Consider the following 16,835-nt stretch of genomic DNA (forward strand, 5'->3'; position numbering starts at 1 on the left):
CGAAGTGACAGTGGTTACCATCGACTACCGAAACGTTAAGCCATGATGACACAACCTTCTTCCTCACACCGCGTGCGACAACTCTCAGAACGAGGCTATGAGGACGGCATACGTCATATGCGTTGTTGTTTTGTATGAAATACGATGCTATTCGTGTTTGGTTATATTTAATTATGACGTGTTGTAATGTACGGATGCACCTATTTTTCACCTGGTCTTTGTTTATGCTCATTCCAACAGATTCATTAAATGAATATTGCTAAGTGTGACGTAAAACCAACAAACACGGTGTTTAGGGAAAAGGGTTTGAATTCTGTAAACCCCACCATGAAAAGAAAAACATACGTCATAAAACTATGTTCGTTTGATTTATTGCCCTTACACTTCTAATTTCTTGGCTTGCAAGCTGGCCAGGAAACAGGAGTACTGCTGATGACAATAGTTTCATTTTAGCACAAACAAATCTAACCAGAAACTATTAAGATTTTGAGCCTTATGACGTCGGTCTATAAATAATCGAGTCTGGACCAAACAATTATGTGATTGACATCGATGGTCATCGAGCCTGACCACCCGATCCCGTCGGTCTCTTCTCGAGCAAACAAGGGTTGCGATCTCAGGGGATCTTACTAAAATGCGGGAGTAGATTACACAATGAACCCGGATCATTCCACTTCGAACCGATGCCCGACAGCTCACTCTGTCCAAACCTACACAAACCAAGCACATATGAAGTCGGAAAGATTTCTGTCCGCAACCCCTGCTTCAAATTTTGCAACATAACCCAAACCCTACACACCGTGTTTTCTCCACCGGACGTTCGTGCATCTATTAATTTCGCGCAAGCCATTGACCCGTTGTCTGTTGTAGGCCCGGCGTCTATTCTGTTTAATTTTGCACAGCGGCAGGTCACCACCTAACCGAATCCCACATTCTTCAGTCAACAGACAGACAGGAAGCAAGCATTACATGCCTGCTGGCGTTAATGTGGGAGGCATAATTAATTTCATGATTGGTTTGGTTTGGTTTGTTGTTTAACGCCGAACTCAGCAATATTCCACCTATATGACGGCGGTCTGTAAATAATCGAGTCTGGACCAGACAATCCAGTGATTGATATCATGAGCATCGATCCACGCAATTGGGATCGATGACATGCATCAACCAAGTCAGCGAGCCTGACCACCCGATCCCGATATATGCACTTGAGGAGTGGTTTCGTCTGCAAACTGTCAGCCAACCCTCACAAATGTCCACATTACAACGTGTCCATTTAAACACAAAAAGCATCAGCCATAGACAAACTCAATTAAACACACAAATCATGATATATTAATGTATGCAGTGGTGTGTATATCTTCGCCATCCTGTTATATCAAATAAATTTAATATCTTTTGAAAACTGTGTGTGAGGAAGTCCATTGAAGTGAGTAACAGTTGCAATGTTATAACACCTGTTCCAAAATGAATTGCAACTAGCACATGTGTGTGTATTAGAACGTGTCTGTTCCATAAAGAACAAACACGACATACAAAAACGTAATAACTCAATAAAAAAACTTACATAAATCATGATATATTAAAGTGGTTAAATGTTGTCCATCATATCTTGGAACATAAATCGGTAAAAATTAATAATAAATAGTATTAACAGTTCCATGTTCTTTTTCACTGCCAATATTATAATATAGAATATTATCTTCACTATAAAATGTTTCAAACATGACGGTTGTTATTGAAACTAATATTTATTTGCTCACAAATTGTTTTTTTGTTCCTCGGAAGATATTCCAATATTTCATTGCTACCTTCAGAGGTAAGAGCGTGACTATAAATTCAAGCGCGTGTCTATCGAACTCATGATATCCGATGAGCTATTGTGTGACGTTGTGTCTCGTAAAAAATTAGGATTCACATTCGCAATATTCCAATATAAAACTGAACTGTGATTGAAACGAGTGTTATTGTCACGTTTAGATGTTCTCATCTGGCGCCATGTCTCAAGGGATAACGGTGAGTATCCTTAAATTGTAGCTCTTGCTCTTGGCACAATAGAAAGATCTGCCAAACTTTTCCATACATTTTGACATTTATATGTTGATTGAAAATGTGTACTTCCTTAACACACTATAGCCCACCTGTAATATTCTTGCCTATCTTCTACCGCCTCCGCGGTGTAGTGGATAGAGCGTCAACCTCAGTGGATTTCTGCTAATGCTCACATCTTGCACATACTTCTTGAGGAGGCTAGAATCGAAACTTGGTAGAGTGCCTAAAAATGATTTCAGAAAATATGTATAATTTTCACCATCATATTTCAGTAAACTTATGATTCCTGAAATGTTCAGGATGTACACATATTTACTGAGTTAATGAAACATTTCACGTTTAACCTGAAATGTTCAGGAATTATGCATGTTTCCCTGAAAAAAATTATATATATATGTGTGGGGAAATATGTCACAAATCTATTAAAGGTATTCGAAGATACCAAGGCTTTTCTCATATACTTTCTACAACAGTAGGGGATTCTTGGAAATGATTAAAAATTTCAAAAAAATTCATTACAATTTGATTTAATGATCACTTAAAGCATATCAACGCGATATTAAGGGTTTTCAAATTATTGTTTTTGATATCCTTAAAGATCAGACGGGTACTGATCGGATTTCAAAATGTATGTATCATTCACGATACAAATGGCAGATCATACTTTGAAATTCAGACACAGTAGGGGATACTTGGAAATAATTTTAAAAATTCAAAAATTGTGAGAAATATTAGTTTCTTGTAATAGTTGTATGGTAATAATGGTCAAATTAGGAACACAGTATGACAGTAGATGTTGTGACCGCCAACGATGTTGAAGGATGATAAGGGTAAGATGGAAAATTTTAAAGTTGCCCTCAATCGACGAGGCACACTGCGTGGGGGTCTCCTATAAAGGAGTCCAGTGTGACATTGAAAATGGACCCGCGTTGAAAAGTGACCCGGGAGTCAGTATTCAACGTTGAAAACATACCTGGTCTCAAATTTCAACAGACAAGGGTCAATTTTCAACAGTTGAAAAGTGACCCTGTCAGCTTACCAAGTCATTAAATAGTGACCCGGGCCTCGCGTCGAAAAGTGACTCCGTTGAATTATGACTTGTGGTTTATTCTGCTTACCAGAAGACTCTGTTATCTTTGGCAACATGTCTAAATTGGTGCAAATATTGATCAGTGTGTTCCGGATGAGGGTTGGATGTGACACGCATTTATAGGCATGTGTTAACGTATACGTATACAAATTGCCATGGTTCCTGGCTTTAGAAATGTCGAAAAATGTGTACTAATTCAACCCTTACGCCACGGTGGTTTCAATGGGGCACCAGTCTTCGGGCTGAACGAAAGTGGCACGGGTGGGTGCATGTGTGTTAGAGCAATTATGTGGGTGCAGAGAGAGACTGAGAAACTGGTGTTTCATCATTTTGAAGATTCTTCATTCCTTGAAGAGTTCTAAAATGTTTGTCCTCCAAGTTGCCTAAAACATCTACATGTATATGTATACCTTTTTCAGGAACATATTTACTAAAAGATATCAGATACATTAACTTCCAAAAGTTCTCAGATTCATCGTTTTTATTACAAATCTCAGAAACAAAATTTGAGGTTCTTCGATGCATTTGTCACATGAAATATTAAAACAATTTATCATGCTGTCAAGAACAATCGTCATATGTACGCTCATCCGTCTACTTTGCGTCATCAGAAAATGTTCTCAGAAACATATATCCTCAGAATTCAAACGAGTAGGAAGCGTATTAGTGTCACAGTGGAAAATGTCTGCAAACATCTACGTTGATAATACTTTCAACTACGTTTTCTATAGTTTCATCTACGTAGATGATAATCCTAGTAAATGATACTTTCATATACAGATAATGCTTTCATCTACTTACGTTGTACTCTCATATACGTAATTGTTTGTGGAAAAATTTCACCGTGGCCCTTATAGGCTTCCGTACAAACGTTTACCGAAAAATCTGTACTATGGTTCTCAGGAATATTGACACTCAAAAGAAGTGAAAAAACAAAGTTCTCTGGGACAAACATGTACATATGTGTTGTTAAAATAAACCCAAATGTTTTTGGAATCGGAAAAATCTATTTTCCGAGTTCCAAAAATTCAAGCTAGACAGTTTCCTGAAATAACCACCTTTAAGTTTTCCATGAAAGATCTCTACTGTAAGTTCACTAAACGTCATATACATCGATTTCAGATACATAGATCCATGCCTCTGAATCATAAATCAGCGAACTAATTGCTCTCAGATCAATCAGTACCCTTGATGTTCTGAATACGTATCACCGCTGTGATTAGCAGTATCGGGATCGTTTTGGCAGTTTCTCTGGAAGATCTTCCCAGTCACAAAGGAGATTGAACAATGTAGCGTCGATGTCCGATATTACTGACACTGTACCTGGGACACTGAAGTGCAGATCAGTAAATTTGTACACATACACATAAGCGCTGCTATCCAGACGGCGCATTTTGGCTTCATCCTCATAGTTGTCGCAAACTATTGCGTTCAGAGTGTCATCAGAAACGTAGTTGGTGTATTTCTTGGGAATATAATTTTTTACACCAAAGTATGGTTGGCGGACGAATTGTTCTAATTGTGGTTCCTCCACACTGAGAACTGGAACAAAGTGAGCGCAAACATTACTTAGATAGATGCACTTTTCAGGCACTGAACTCCCATAAATGGTGGGTACTTGAGCCATGCAAAGTTCGTCAGTCCATCCTTCATACCGCACTGACTGAACACATAAATGGTCGTTGTCATCATCGTGGCAAATATACTGATTTCTACATCCGAACCCCATGTTCCAATGCTTGACATGTTTGCTTCATCAATGTAGCGATTGACGGGGCTTGAGTCAACTTTCCTCATCAAGTCTTCTTGATCTGCCATGTATTTCAGAATGTGATTCCGAACAACCATGTGAAACTTTTTCACACCAAACAACAGGTAGCTGAAAGCTCTGAACCGACAATTCCCATCGCCTCTCATTGACACAGTTCCTTTTGGCTTACAAGATCTGTCCATCATCCCAAATCGTTTCATTGTAGGTAAACTGTTTTTAACACTGATATTAAAGTATGATGCCTTCTCCTCTTGCCAGGTATCGTCCACTGGATAAAGCGGTACATGGTCCTGTATACTCTCAGTTCGCACGAACGCAACCTTCTCTGAGGAACTCGGCGAGCTTGTACTATCCACTCAAGAATACGCTTCGTCCTCTGTTTGTTGATTTTTTTTGGAAATGTCGTCTGGAACGTTGACAAATTCATCGGGTGACCCTTCTTCTGGTTGCGGTGCACTAACTGATGAGAGTTCCATTTTTCTCTTTTTGGGGGGAGGAGCTTCTTTTCATCAAGTCCAGGAACCCTGCAACTTCTAGTGCGCATAGCCGATCTTTTGACCCCTTCCTTGTAGGGAGAACTTGATGGCGCAATCCTGTTCTTAGAGGTTGACGGAGGTGGTTCTCCTTTGAAGTCATGATCGTGGCAAGGTGTCTTTGATGTTATTGTGGGTGAAGTTGTCACAGTAGAATGTTGCTTGTCTTCATCGTTTGAGGACGCCAACGATTCTCCATTCTTCTCCGAGGCAAAATATGTTTTTAGTCTATTTCCATTGACTCCTGCTTTCATACCAACGAGTCAGTAAGTTCCGTTCTTTAGTATGGCTTTAATTTTGTGGGGTCCACTCCATTTCTCTTCGAGTTTTCCACCCTTTTTCGTAACTCTCCGAAAGTTATGTAAAAGAACGCTGTCACCGGGTTTGAACGTGCACTGTCTAATCTTGGAATCGTACAGCCGCTTTTGTTTTTTCTGAGCTTTCTCAATGCTCTTCCTTGCGACATTTCGCAAGAATGACAAATCGAGGAAAGCCTCACTCCGTTTCATCAATGAGGACTCCAAAGAATCATCACCATCACGATAGGTTTGGATGTCAAGTTCCACAGCAAGTCTTGCCTTCCGTCCATAAACAAGCGAAAATGGATCTGATTTTGTTGAAGCATGTTCTGCAGTACGATATGCAAGAAGAACATAAGGAAGTTGATCATCCTAATCACTCTGTGCTGAATTAAGTATTGTTGTCAACATCATGCAAAGTGTTTTATTAAATCGTTCAGTATGGCCTCCAGTTTGTGTATGATACGGTGATGCAACTCTGTAATCGATGCCCATAGCTTTGCAAAATCTCTTATTTAAATCATTGCAAAACTCCCTCCCCTGGTCGGTAATAAGTTTATCTGCTACACCGTGTCTGCAAACAAAATGGACAAAACAGTTCAGGACTGTTTTAGCTGACTTATTCGGAACTCCCTCTGCCTCGACCCACCTAGTAAGATAGTCCGTGAAAACCAGAATATACTTGTTTCCTGAAAAGAAAAATGCATATTTCAAACCAAAGTACTTCTTCAAAAGGTTAGTTTACAGTTAGCACGAGTTTCTGGCAGTAAATAGCGACCATAAGCTGTTTTCGTCACAGGATATGGTCATACGTTTTAGTATGAATGTCTGCAAACTTAAGATGGTTTCAAATCTTTATGGATGAGTTTGTAGTTCAATCTTGATTTGTGAACTAAGCCGCATGCTGGGCAGTATGCAAATGAAGCTTGTGATCTATGATGTGTCACGTACATCACGTACGGTTGGTGCTGTTACTAGGGAGTCTTCATGTAGTGTATTAGATATGCGCCACAAGTTAATTCTCAGCATGCAAGGGGGCTAGTTTGCAGTTGAAGATGGAGGCACCACGTGAATCATATTTCAAATTTTAAGCCATGTTACAGAACATATTATACCCCATAACGAAAACAGCTTATGGTCGCTATTTACCGCCAGATACTCAGGCTAGTTTACAGGGTACAGACACAGTCATTAAGTAGGAGAGACAATCTTTCAAAGACAAATAGAATATTATCAAATGACAACAGACTTCTTTTTTAAAAACAAACAAACTTGTCAACCTGTCTGTATGCAATCAATCAAAATATAGTTTATTTTCAAGGCCACAAACCTGTATACATATGGTATCAAAATGTGTAACCCACCTTTCCCAGTTTTTTTCAAGTGGACCAATCATGTCCATTCCAATCTGACTGAATGCAGTTTCAGAAACAGGAACAGGTTCAAGAGGTTTCTTTGCCTTCTTTATACTTCCTTTTGCTGACACTGACTGCATTTAGCTACAAAGTCTTGGACCTGTTGGAAGGAGCCCTTCCAGTAGTACCTCTCTCTGACTTTCTTCCAGCTGCAAAATAAAAATGCACAAATGTTACCAAATTTCTAGCAGATAGTACGGGTACATAATATCTTATTGTACAGCATCATACAGCCAGTTGCAATAACAAGAGTGATACCGGTGTTGTTGATTACAAAGGTCTAAGCCTAACCCGGAAAGTCTTGTCTACAAACAATATAACAACCTTCCACCTACGTAAGTCTCGAGTTGAGAACCACAACAGCATTCACTTGTCCTGGGTTACGATATCTGTCAGACGTTGACAAAAAGGAAATGGCAGTCTCAAGTGTCTGCACCTCACGACAATACACATGTCCATTTGACATCGTGTGTCGGGATGTAAGTGCACTGTACCCTGAATGGTCACAGTTGATTATCCAAAAATATTATCTACAATCTGGAAGTCGTAAAAAGAAAGGGGTACACCGAAAACGTCCCCAACCTAAAACGTCCCCATGCATTAAATGTTCATTGTGGTCTTAGGAATTGCGTTTAACGATTATTGTTTCGAAGTGTTAGCATGATGCCAAGTATATTTCAGTGCAAAAATAAATGTTGCAATCTTAAGTCATTCTGATATATTTATATTGATGCAAATATATTGTGTTAGCACGAGGGTTGCACCGAAGTGGTAAACGTCTGAGACCTGCATCACTTCGGGCTTTCCTCCCACATTAAGCTGACACGCCGCGATATGACTGGAATAATGTTAAAAGCGGCATTAAACCCAACTCACTCACTCACTCACTCCTATAAAAGCCTGTTTTAAATGTGAAAAGTGGTGTGTGCGATTAAATGAAAAGAAACCAAACCAGCACTATTTCACAAACTTAGTAAATTGTAGTAACATTTGTGAATTATGCCGAATTTCAAAAATGTGTATGTACAATGAATTTTGGAAATGTGGAAGTTATCAAATTTTTTAACCCTAAAACACTTGTTCAAGTAGATAATGAAGAGCATTCTCTACCACATTAAGCGACTCTATACAATGCAATGGAGGATACCCAAATACTAGTACCTGTTCTAGATTGTCTAACAAGACAACGCACCAGTACACGCCAGTTGGGTTGAGATGGATGCTGTTCGAGAATGTGGGTTATAACTGTGACCTACAGGTCTAGCCCCCAGTGATTTCCACTTAGTCCCTAAATTGAAAAAGCACCTGCAGGGTTGAAGATTTGAGGACGACAACAATTTACTTCCGGACCACAAAATATCGGGCATTAATGATTGAAAAACCAGATGGTACAAGTGTGTGAATTGGAACGGGACTATGTTGAAAAATAATTGTAACTTTAACCAGAATTTCAACTTTAAGTAAGTGAGGCTCAAAACGTTTTGATATCCCCTCGTAAAAGTACTTTGTTTATTAATTAAATCTTAACAAAAATGAAGATTGAAAGGTAGCTGGACCTAAACAGACACTGTACTTGAATACTCACGTTTTATTGTCTCCTAAATGTCCTCCATGCTTTTGCGAATGTATACTTGTCAGTACTTTAGGTACTTCATCCTCACCCAGCACTCTTAGACATCTTCCATTCTTTGATTTGTAGCACAAAACATCATTTTCAAGTGAGAATCTTTTGCATTTTCGTCTAAAATTTCTTTTAGCAAAATCAGTGCTCATTGATTTTGGGTAGGTCCTGTCCTTGACGAAAAGGGAGATCTCACTGATCTCCTGTTGTTCCATTTCTGACTATTGTGTGAATGCTTTGACACATGACTTATGACATACACGACTGTATGCCTATCCATAACATCGCATATGACAATCTTTCGATTCTTGTCACGTGGTACTGCTGCACGTGCAATACGGTCGAATATGAAGGTTTTTTTGGTCTTCCGACAAAGCCATGATAACACGTTTGAAGAAAACATAAAAAAGTCGGCAATGTTTGAAATATACATTTTGCTTGAAATCTTGGATGAGAGGATTCCGTAAACATATAAAATTTCTGCCACGTTGTCAAACATCGGCAAACATCAATGTAGCCAAAATCTTTGTAAAATATTAACCGATATCAATAAAACTGATATGCACGAAAATCTATGCAATACCTACGTCCTTGATTTAACCAGCTGAAACATGGAGACTATAAAACCACTGACAATGGCTATTTGTAAACCATTGCAAAAGACACTTTGGCCTCTTTACGAATGAAATCGAATGAGCAACATAGCTTGACGTCCTTCGATTTGCAACAAATGTGGTGTCAATAAGTCTAAAATCAAAGAGAAGCTGTATCGGCGATTTTTGGTTGTATAGATCTATAGTTATGTCCAGTCAATCTTGAATATCGAGATTATTCCCGTTTTAATAAAACATGAAACGCCCCCACCCTTCTCTCTACCGCACTCGAAAAAACATACATGTACGTAAAACAACTGATGCAAGCTTACAGAGATACGCACTCAGAAACACCTAGATAAAAACACTAACAAAGATTTCATAGATTATAACATTAGATCTTTTTATTTACACTAGAAGTCATAATTCAACGGAGTCACTTTTCAACGCGAGGCCCGGTCACTATTTAACGACTTTGTAAACTGACAGGGTCACTTTTCAACTGTTGAAAATTGACCCTGGTCTGTTGAAAATTGAGACCGGGTATGTTTTCAACGTTGAATACTGACTCCCGGGTCACTTTTCAACGCGGGTCCATTTTCAATGTCACACCGGCCCAGTCCTCTTGCAGCGCCTGGCCAAGTTCAGCCAACGTTGTCGACTGCCTATGACGTTGAAGCAAACGTCTCCCTATCATCTTCCAGATGTATTCAATCGGCGAAAAGTCTGGGCTCATAGCTTGCCATGACATTTCGATGGACGTGGTGCTGCTAGAGGTGAACACTTGCGATTCGTGCACGGTCACCCTGAGTTGGTTTGGTTGGTTGGTTTGTTGTTTTACGACGCACTCAGCAATATTCCAGCTATATGACGGCGGTCTGTAAATAATCGAGTCTGGACCAGACAATCCAGTGATTGATATCATGAGCATCGATCCACGCAACTGGGATCGATGACATGCATCAACCAAGTCAGCGAGCCTGACCACCCGATCCCGTTAGTCGCCTTTTACGACAAGCATAGTCGCCTCTCTGAGCAGCAGGGGAATTAAATTAACTACGGTATCGCTAGTCTAAGCTCGCTATCAGTCAACTACGACGCACGGCAGTCGGTCAAGTAGTGAACACAATGTAAAGTCCATTCGTCAGTTACAGAAAACGCTGATACTTTCATTTCGATTTGATGTAATGATTACTTAAAGCATAACAACATACTAATAAGGGTTTTCAAATGATTGTTTTTGATATCTTTAACGATCAGACGGGAATTGAATGTATGTATCATTCACGATAAAAATGGCAGATCATACTTTGAAATTCAGACCCATGAGGTTCCGATTAAGAGAAGATGTAAAAATAACTTGTTATCTTGAAGTACTTTGCCTGTAATGGACGACGGTTTTGCTACATATTACATATGAAGATATCAGCATTATCAGTAACTGTCAAGGGACTTTGAGTTGTGATCATAATCTTGACCCACTGCAGACAAGGGGTGAAGAAGCAGGCTGATAGCGAGGTTAGATAAGCGAGGCAGTAGTGCATTCTCTCTTCCTGACAGACAAAACGAAAACCCTTTGCAAACAGTACAACAGTATGTTTCCCGATAGTACTCTCCAGTAACCTTTTCTTGCACAAACAGACGCGTGATGATCCGGGGTAGAATATGTCTTCAACAGCAACCCATGTTTGCCGTAATAAGCGACTATGCTTGTCTCAAGAGGCGACTAACGCGATCGGGTGGTCAGGCTAGCCTACTTGGTTGATGCATGTCATCGATCCCAATTGCGTGGGTCGATGCTCATGATATTAATCACTGGATTGTCTTGTCCAGACTCGATTATTTACAGACCGCCGTCATATAGCTGGAATATTGCTGAGTGCGGCGTTAACAACAAACCAACCAACCTTGCACAAAATATAATTGGGTTTTCTCAGTCATAGTGATGGCATCCCACACCATGACCGATCCACCGCCAAATCTGTCATGAGGTCACAGGTTGATGTTCATTTCGATGTCGCCAGACACGACGGCTCCCATCAATGAAGTGAAGAGTGAAGCGGGATTCATCTGTTACTTACCCCAGTTTCGATGTAGTGTACACCTTTAAGTGAGTGAGTGATAGGGTGTATGCTTTACGTCACATCGGCAATATTTCAGCCATATCGTGACGAGAAGTTATACATTATTTATGCATATATTTAAACTAAATAAGAACCTGTCATCGATAGACAGTAAAATTACTAGAATATCACAGATTATTATTTAAAACTAGTACACCTTTGAGGTGAAGGTGAGGTGAAATGTGGTTAACGTCATGTCCAAGATTATTGTACTTATATAGCGACGTGCATGCACGCGTGTGTGTGTGTGTGTGTGTGTGTGTGTGTGTGTGTGTGTGTGTGTGTCTGCGTCTGCTTATGCTAGTCCGGACTGATGCCGATTTATAGTGCTCACTCACTGAGATACCATGCCGCAGTTTAACATGAATATCCCACTCAGACACAGTACAATGACTAGTGGCCTTTTGGTTTGACGCGTCCGAGGATCGAACGTCGGACCTTCCGCTCTCCAGGCGGACGCTATACCACTTGACCACGGAGGCGGTCTCTTGTATACCTTTGACGTCTGTTTACAACATGACGGTGTGTATGGGGCGGTACAACACATAGACGTCAAGCATGAAGATGAACTGCATATAGACGATTCATAACAGTCGGACCCGTAACTCGCAATCCAGTAGCCTGGTGAAAGTTAGCAGCCATTGATTGGCCGTTTGAGCCTGGTTTTGGATCAATCGAACCTGGACTCTCGTCGCTGACTTTGGACGCCCTAAACGTGGTTGATCGTCAACATTTTGGGTTTGATGGTACCTGTGCCATAGTCTTCTAATCACAGACTGTGAAACATTGAAAGTATCGGCCACTATATGCTGACGTCTGACAGACCTGGCACCAATTTATACCTGTTTCCTTAACTGAAAGAACACCTTCGTGGAAAGCGCTATGACGACAACGATGACCTCAGCTGCCTGGAATGGGTTTTTCAGGGTGGATTCAGAAAACTTCGAATTCAAAAGCTTTACTATCGATATGAGAAGTATATTAAAAAGCAGGGAGATTATGTTGAAAACTAAAACCTCTTTCACCATTGATGGTTTTGTTAATTAGGCATATGACTTTCGTTGACCAGCCCTCGTATGATAAGCAGAAGCTTTTAATTTGGACAGAAATAGTGGTCCACAGAGATTAATCGACCTTCCTAAAACGTGTCAAAATCAGGAGTGACATCCTATGCAAGTGTTTGGCGCTACTGCGTGAGGCACGTGCAAACTATAGAATGCTTGTTTTGGTGTTCAGTTTTCAGACTATAGTTACATGCAAATTATGTCAATGCTTACTTTAGGCATTTTCTGGTATTTCATTTACGTTTCTATAAATCTACGTCAGACTATAAAATCAAATCTCGGAGTTATGTTAGTATGTGTCTCAACACAGGTCTGTGGCAATGAGATTGAACTGAACAACCCTGGACAAGACCTGGTTCATGTCAAGGACAGAAGTGGTAAGGCGTACTCACTACAACGCTATGATGGCGTCTATTACAACACTTTCTACAACGTTGCTCATCTTCAGCAGATCAAAGGATTTAAACTGCGCGCGGATGACGTTTACTTTGCTGGATATTTGAGGACAGGTAATTACACAAATGATGTTTGTTTGTTTGTTGTTTAACGCCGCACTGAGCAATATTACAGCTATATATGTGACGGCGGTCTGTGAATAATCGAGTCTAGACCAGACAATCCAGTGAGTGATGTCATGAGCATCGGTCAAGGTAATTTGGATACGATGACATGCATCAACCAAGTCAGGGAAACTGACCACCCGCCTCTTACAAGCATAGTCGCCTTTTACGGCAAGCATGGGTTGCTGAAGAACTATTCTACGCCGGATCTTCACGGGCATTTGACTATTAGTAAGTGCCCTCATCTTTATCTGCTCGTAACTTAAATCATCATTCACCTGAGATTCAGTATCTTTGAACACAAGTTTATCTTCAACAGGAACACACTGGACGTATGAAATGATGAGTATGCTCTTGAAAGGTAAAGCAGAAACCGCGCCAATCTGGAAAGGGGCGAACCAGTTAGAGATTGTGGGGGTTGCAGTCCTGGACGCGCTACCTTCTCCACGAATTATTAATTCCCATGTCAGTTTGTTCCATTCCCCTGATGATCTGATAGAGAAGAAATGTAGAATTGTGTATTCCCTGAGGGACCCCAGAGATGTTGCCGTTTCTATGTATAACCTGAGTCGTTCTGGATCTGTTGTGACCAACTACACAGGAGACTTCAAGGATTATTTTTACCTCTTTCTTGAAGGGAAAGGTAGATTGTCTTAAATTAGTTCTCATGGTCTTCGTTATATGATATGACTGGCAAATCGTAAATACCAACAAAAAAGTTTGGAGGAAGGAGGAAGGTTGCATTGAAATAAATCACAGTACGTACTTTTCTACTGCGATTAAAGCCAGAGTTGCATGCTGTTCTAAAACAACAAACCTTTACAAAAACGACGCGCGAGCAATATGTGATGCGTGCATCAAACCTATCCTAATGATCTGCATTGTTTTTTTTATAAAAGGCATTCAGTACAACAGACTGTCAGTATTACAAACATTTCAAATCCAAAATCATATTCATTTTTAACAGAATAGTAGTCATGTTTTGGCCAAATTTTCCGTTATTATGACACACATACAACCATCATAGGAAATTTACTCATTGTACTTACACAGAAAACTGCAATTTCATTTGTAGCTGATGTTAATGGATACTTTGATCACATGAAGAAGGCTGAAAACTTTCTTCAACAACATCCGGACATCCCTGTACTCACAGTAGTGTATGAAGAGATGCTTGAGGTAATCTTGATCATCCTGTCACTGAATGTTAATAAGTAAGCCTTGTTCATACAGTATCAACAGAAATGATACTATTTAATGTATATAGTATCTGTTGGCTTTTGAGGCGTCGCATTGTCACAGATCCTATCCTAAAAAATGAGAATTTAATCATTCATAAAAAAGGAAATGTGTGATGGTTTGTTTTGTTTGTTTGTTGTTTAACGCCGACTCATCAATATTCCAGCTATATGACGGCGGTCTGTTAATAATCGAGCCTGGACCAGAAAATCCAGTAATTATAATCATGAGCATCGATCTATGCAATTGGGATACGATAACATGCATCAAGCAATTCAGCAAGCCTGTCCACCCGATCCCGTACATGTGTTATGATCAAGCCCTTGTGCTCCTATAGAATATACAATAAATAATATATGTATTCTTTTTCATAGAATAAGCTCATGGCAGTTGAAAGGCTGGCAGGTTTTCTTGGCGTCCAGAAGAATGTTGGTCTCTTTGAAGCTGTTGCTGAAAAATGCCAGTTTTCAAAAATGGTGGTTGACAAGAGTGCATACACTATAAAGTTCAGTGGAGAAAACTCTATTTTCCGAAAAGGTAAGATTCCATAAGAGTATGATACAATTGTAGGATGAAGTAATTGGCTCTATTTTTTAACTGTTTCTCAAACGCATCAAATACCTCAGTGCCCTTACTTGGGCCAATCATACAAGTGAGTGAGTTGACGCCACTTGAACGATATTCCAGTTATAACATGGCGTATCAGCTTAAAGTGGGAGTAAAGACCGGCGTGCTGCAGCTCTCTGACGTTTATGGCTTTGGTGAAACCAATGAGCACGTGTGTATGGTGATGACAAACCCAGAGATATATCCGAACCCAATAGCACAGGATGGTGGCGTACACAAAAGTCGCAACCGTGCACAGCGAAATTGCGGCGCCTGTGTGTCTCCTCCTGCATCCATAACACAATGTCTCGGATGTGTGTCATCTTCCAACAGTATTTTCGTCTGAGCGACAAGTGCCCGGTGGTTTAAAAAATGACGATTAGTTGGTCAACAAAACAATGGTGTTCATAAGTGACGATCGTCACTATATGGCTGAAATATTGCCGATATCGATGTGACGTTAATTCTTAACTTACTCACTCACTCATAAGTGACGTTTACATTTTGCATGTCTTTGGATTTTCCTTCCAAATAAGTGATATCACATCAGGTTCAAAGCGGCTCTTCACCCCTCACTGTCACTAAAAGGAAGTTTGTTTGTCTGTTTTTCAACGCCGCACTCAGTAATATTCCAGCTAAATGACGGCGGTCTGTAAAATAATCTAGTCTGGACGAGACAATCCAGTGATTGACATCATGAATATTGATCCACGCAATTTGGATCGATGACATCAACCAAGTCAGCGAGCCTGACCACCCGATCCCGTCAGTCGCCTTTTACGGCAAGTATGGGTTGCTGAAGACCTATTCTACCCCGGAATCGTCACTTTAAGGAAGTCATCGTATGATCCCCTAAAGGCTGGAGGACGTAAATGTAAAACGTATAAGAGTATGGTAAAACGTGACCTAATGATAAATGGAATTCTCTTTCTGTGCAGGCCGGTTTCATGACTACCAGTTAAGGCCTGTGTGTAAAAAAAACCCATTTGACCCTCCAAATAGTACGATAATGCTGAACTTGTTTTGAGATTCACCAACGCTTGCTTCCATTTCAGGTGTGAGTGGTGACTGGAAGAACTGGTTCACTGACGAAATGTTGGAGGACTACATCCGTGTGTATAACGAAGAAATGTCCGGCTCACGATTCTACCGCAAAGAGTATGTACGGCAGAAGTAGTCCCTCATCACAGAATATAGCCTTGAGGAATAAAAGCAAACAGTCGAATGTATACTCAAATCATATATATATATATATATATATATATATATATATATATATATATCATATATACAGTTGGTTGGCTGGTTGTTTAACACCGCACTTGGGCGGTGGGGTAGCCGAGTGGTTAAGGCGTTCGCTCGTCACGCCGAAGACCCGGGTTCGATTCCCCACATGGGTACAATATGTGAAGCCTATTTCTGGTGTCCCCCGCCGTGATATTGCTGGAATATTTCTAAAAGCGACGTAAAACCATACTCATTCACTTTAACAATATTCCAGCTGTATGACCAAGCGTTGATTCAGGTTTGTGAAAATATATGCTTAATATACAAGTATATGGAAAAATACTAACAGTAAATACAGGTGACTTATCGTTATTAATTTCGCTTGCAGATCTAGGTCATCTTGAGACCGGTGTAGTATGGATTTGTTCCCTGTATAATTTAAAACTGCGCCCTCAACATTGTAGTTCCATTTACCTACTTATTGCAGCTCGCTGTATTTCCTATTAGAATCTGAATAGTTTCGATCTCTAAAGATAAAATTATACTTTAGGTCCTACCTTCTATGAATTGTGTGTATATCTAAGAATTGACTTCAGTATATTTTGTGTTAACAGAGGATTCCACAGTACGCACACCTGAGTTTAG

The 16,835-nt window shown here is 40.1% G+C and overlaps 1 protein-coding gene across 2 annotated transcripts; it reads left to right on the forward strand.

The window, feature by feature from the left end:
• The first annotated feature begins 1,399 nt into the window (after nt 1-1,399).
• On the forward strand, nt 1,400-16,213 carry LOC124150766 (sulfotransferase 1B1-like). Of its 2 annotated transcripts, none has more exons than XM_048386724.1 (6): nt 1,400-2,013; nt 12,869-13,067; nt 13,438-13,479; nt 14,194-14,297; nt 14,732-14,894; nt 16,019-16,213. In XM_048386724.1, exons 1-6 carry the CDS (start codon nt 1,978-1,980, stop codon nt 16,138-16,140), a joined length of 666 nt encoding a protein of 221 aa, XP_048242681.1. In that variant the 5' UTR covers nt 1,400-1,977; the 3' UTR covers nt 16,141-16,213. The 2 variants fall into 2 exon arrangements, with proteins under 2 accessions (XP_048242681.1, XP_046378754.2); XM_046522798.2 differs by having other exon boundaries at nt 1,401-2,013; nt 13,438-13,761.
• The last annotated feature ends 622 nt before the right edge of the window (nt 16,214-16,835 follow it).

This window comes from Haliotis rufescens, unplaced genomic scaffold (assembly GCF_023055435.1).
Source record: "Haliotis rufescens isolate VD_foot unplaced genomic scaffold, xgHalRufe1.0.p SCAF_6, whole genome shotgun sequence".
Lineage (NCBI taxonomy): Eukaryota > Metazoa > Mollusca > Gastropoda > Lepetellida > Haliotidae > Haliotis > Haliotis rufescens.

Bases quoted from the DNA above. Each gene is read 5' to 3' on its own strand.
- LOC124150766 (XM_046522798.2), top strand. From the start codon at position 1,978: ATGTTCTCATCTGGCGCCATGTCTCAAGGGATAACG. The intron at 13,068-13,437 runs GTAATTACACAA...TATCTTCAACAG, and splicing joins TGCTGGATATTTGAGGACAG to GAACACACTGGACGTATGAA. The intron at 14,895-16,018 runs GTAAGATTCCAT...CTTCCATTTCAG, and splicing joins AAACTCTATTTTCCGAAAAG to GTGTGAGTGGTGACTGGAAG.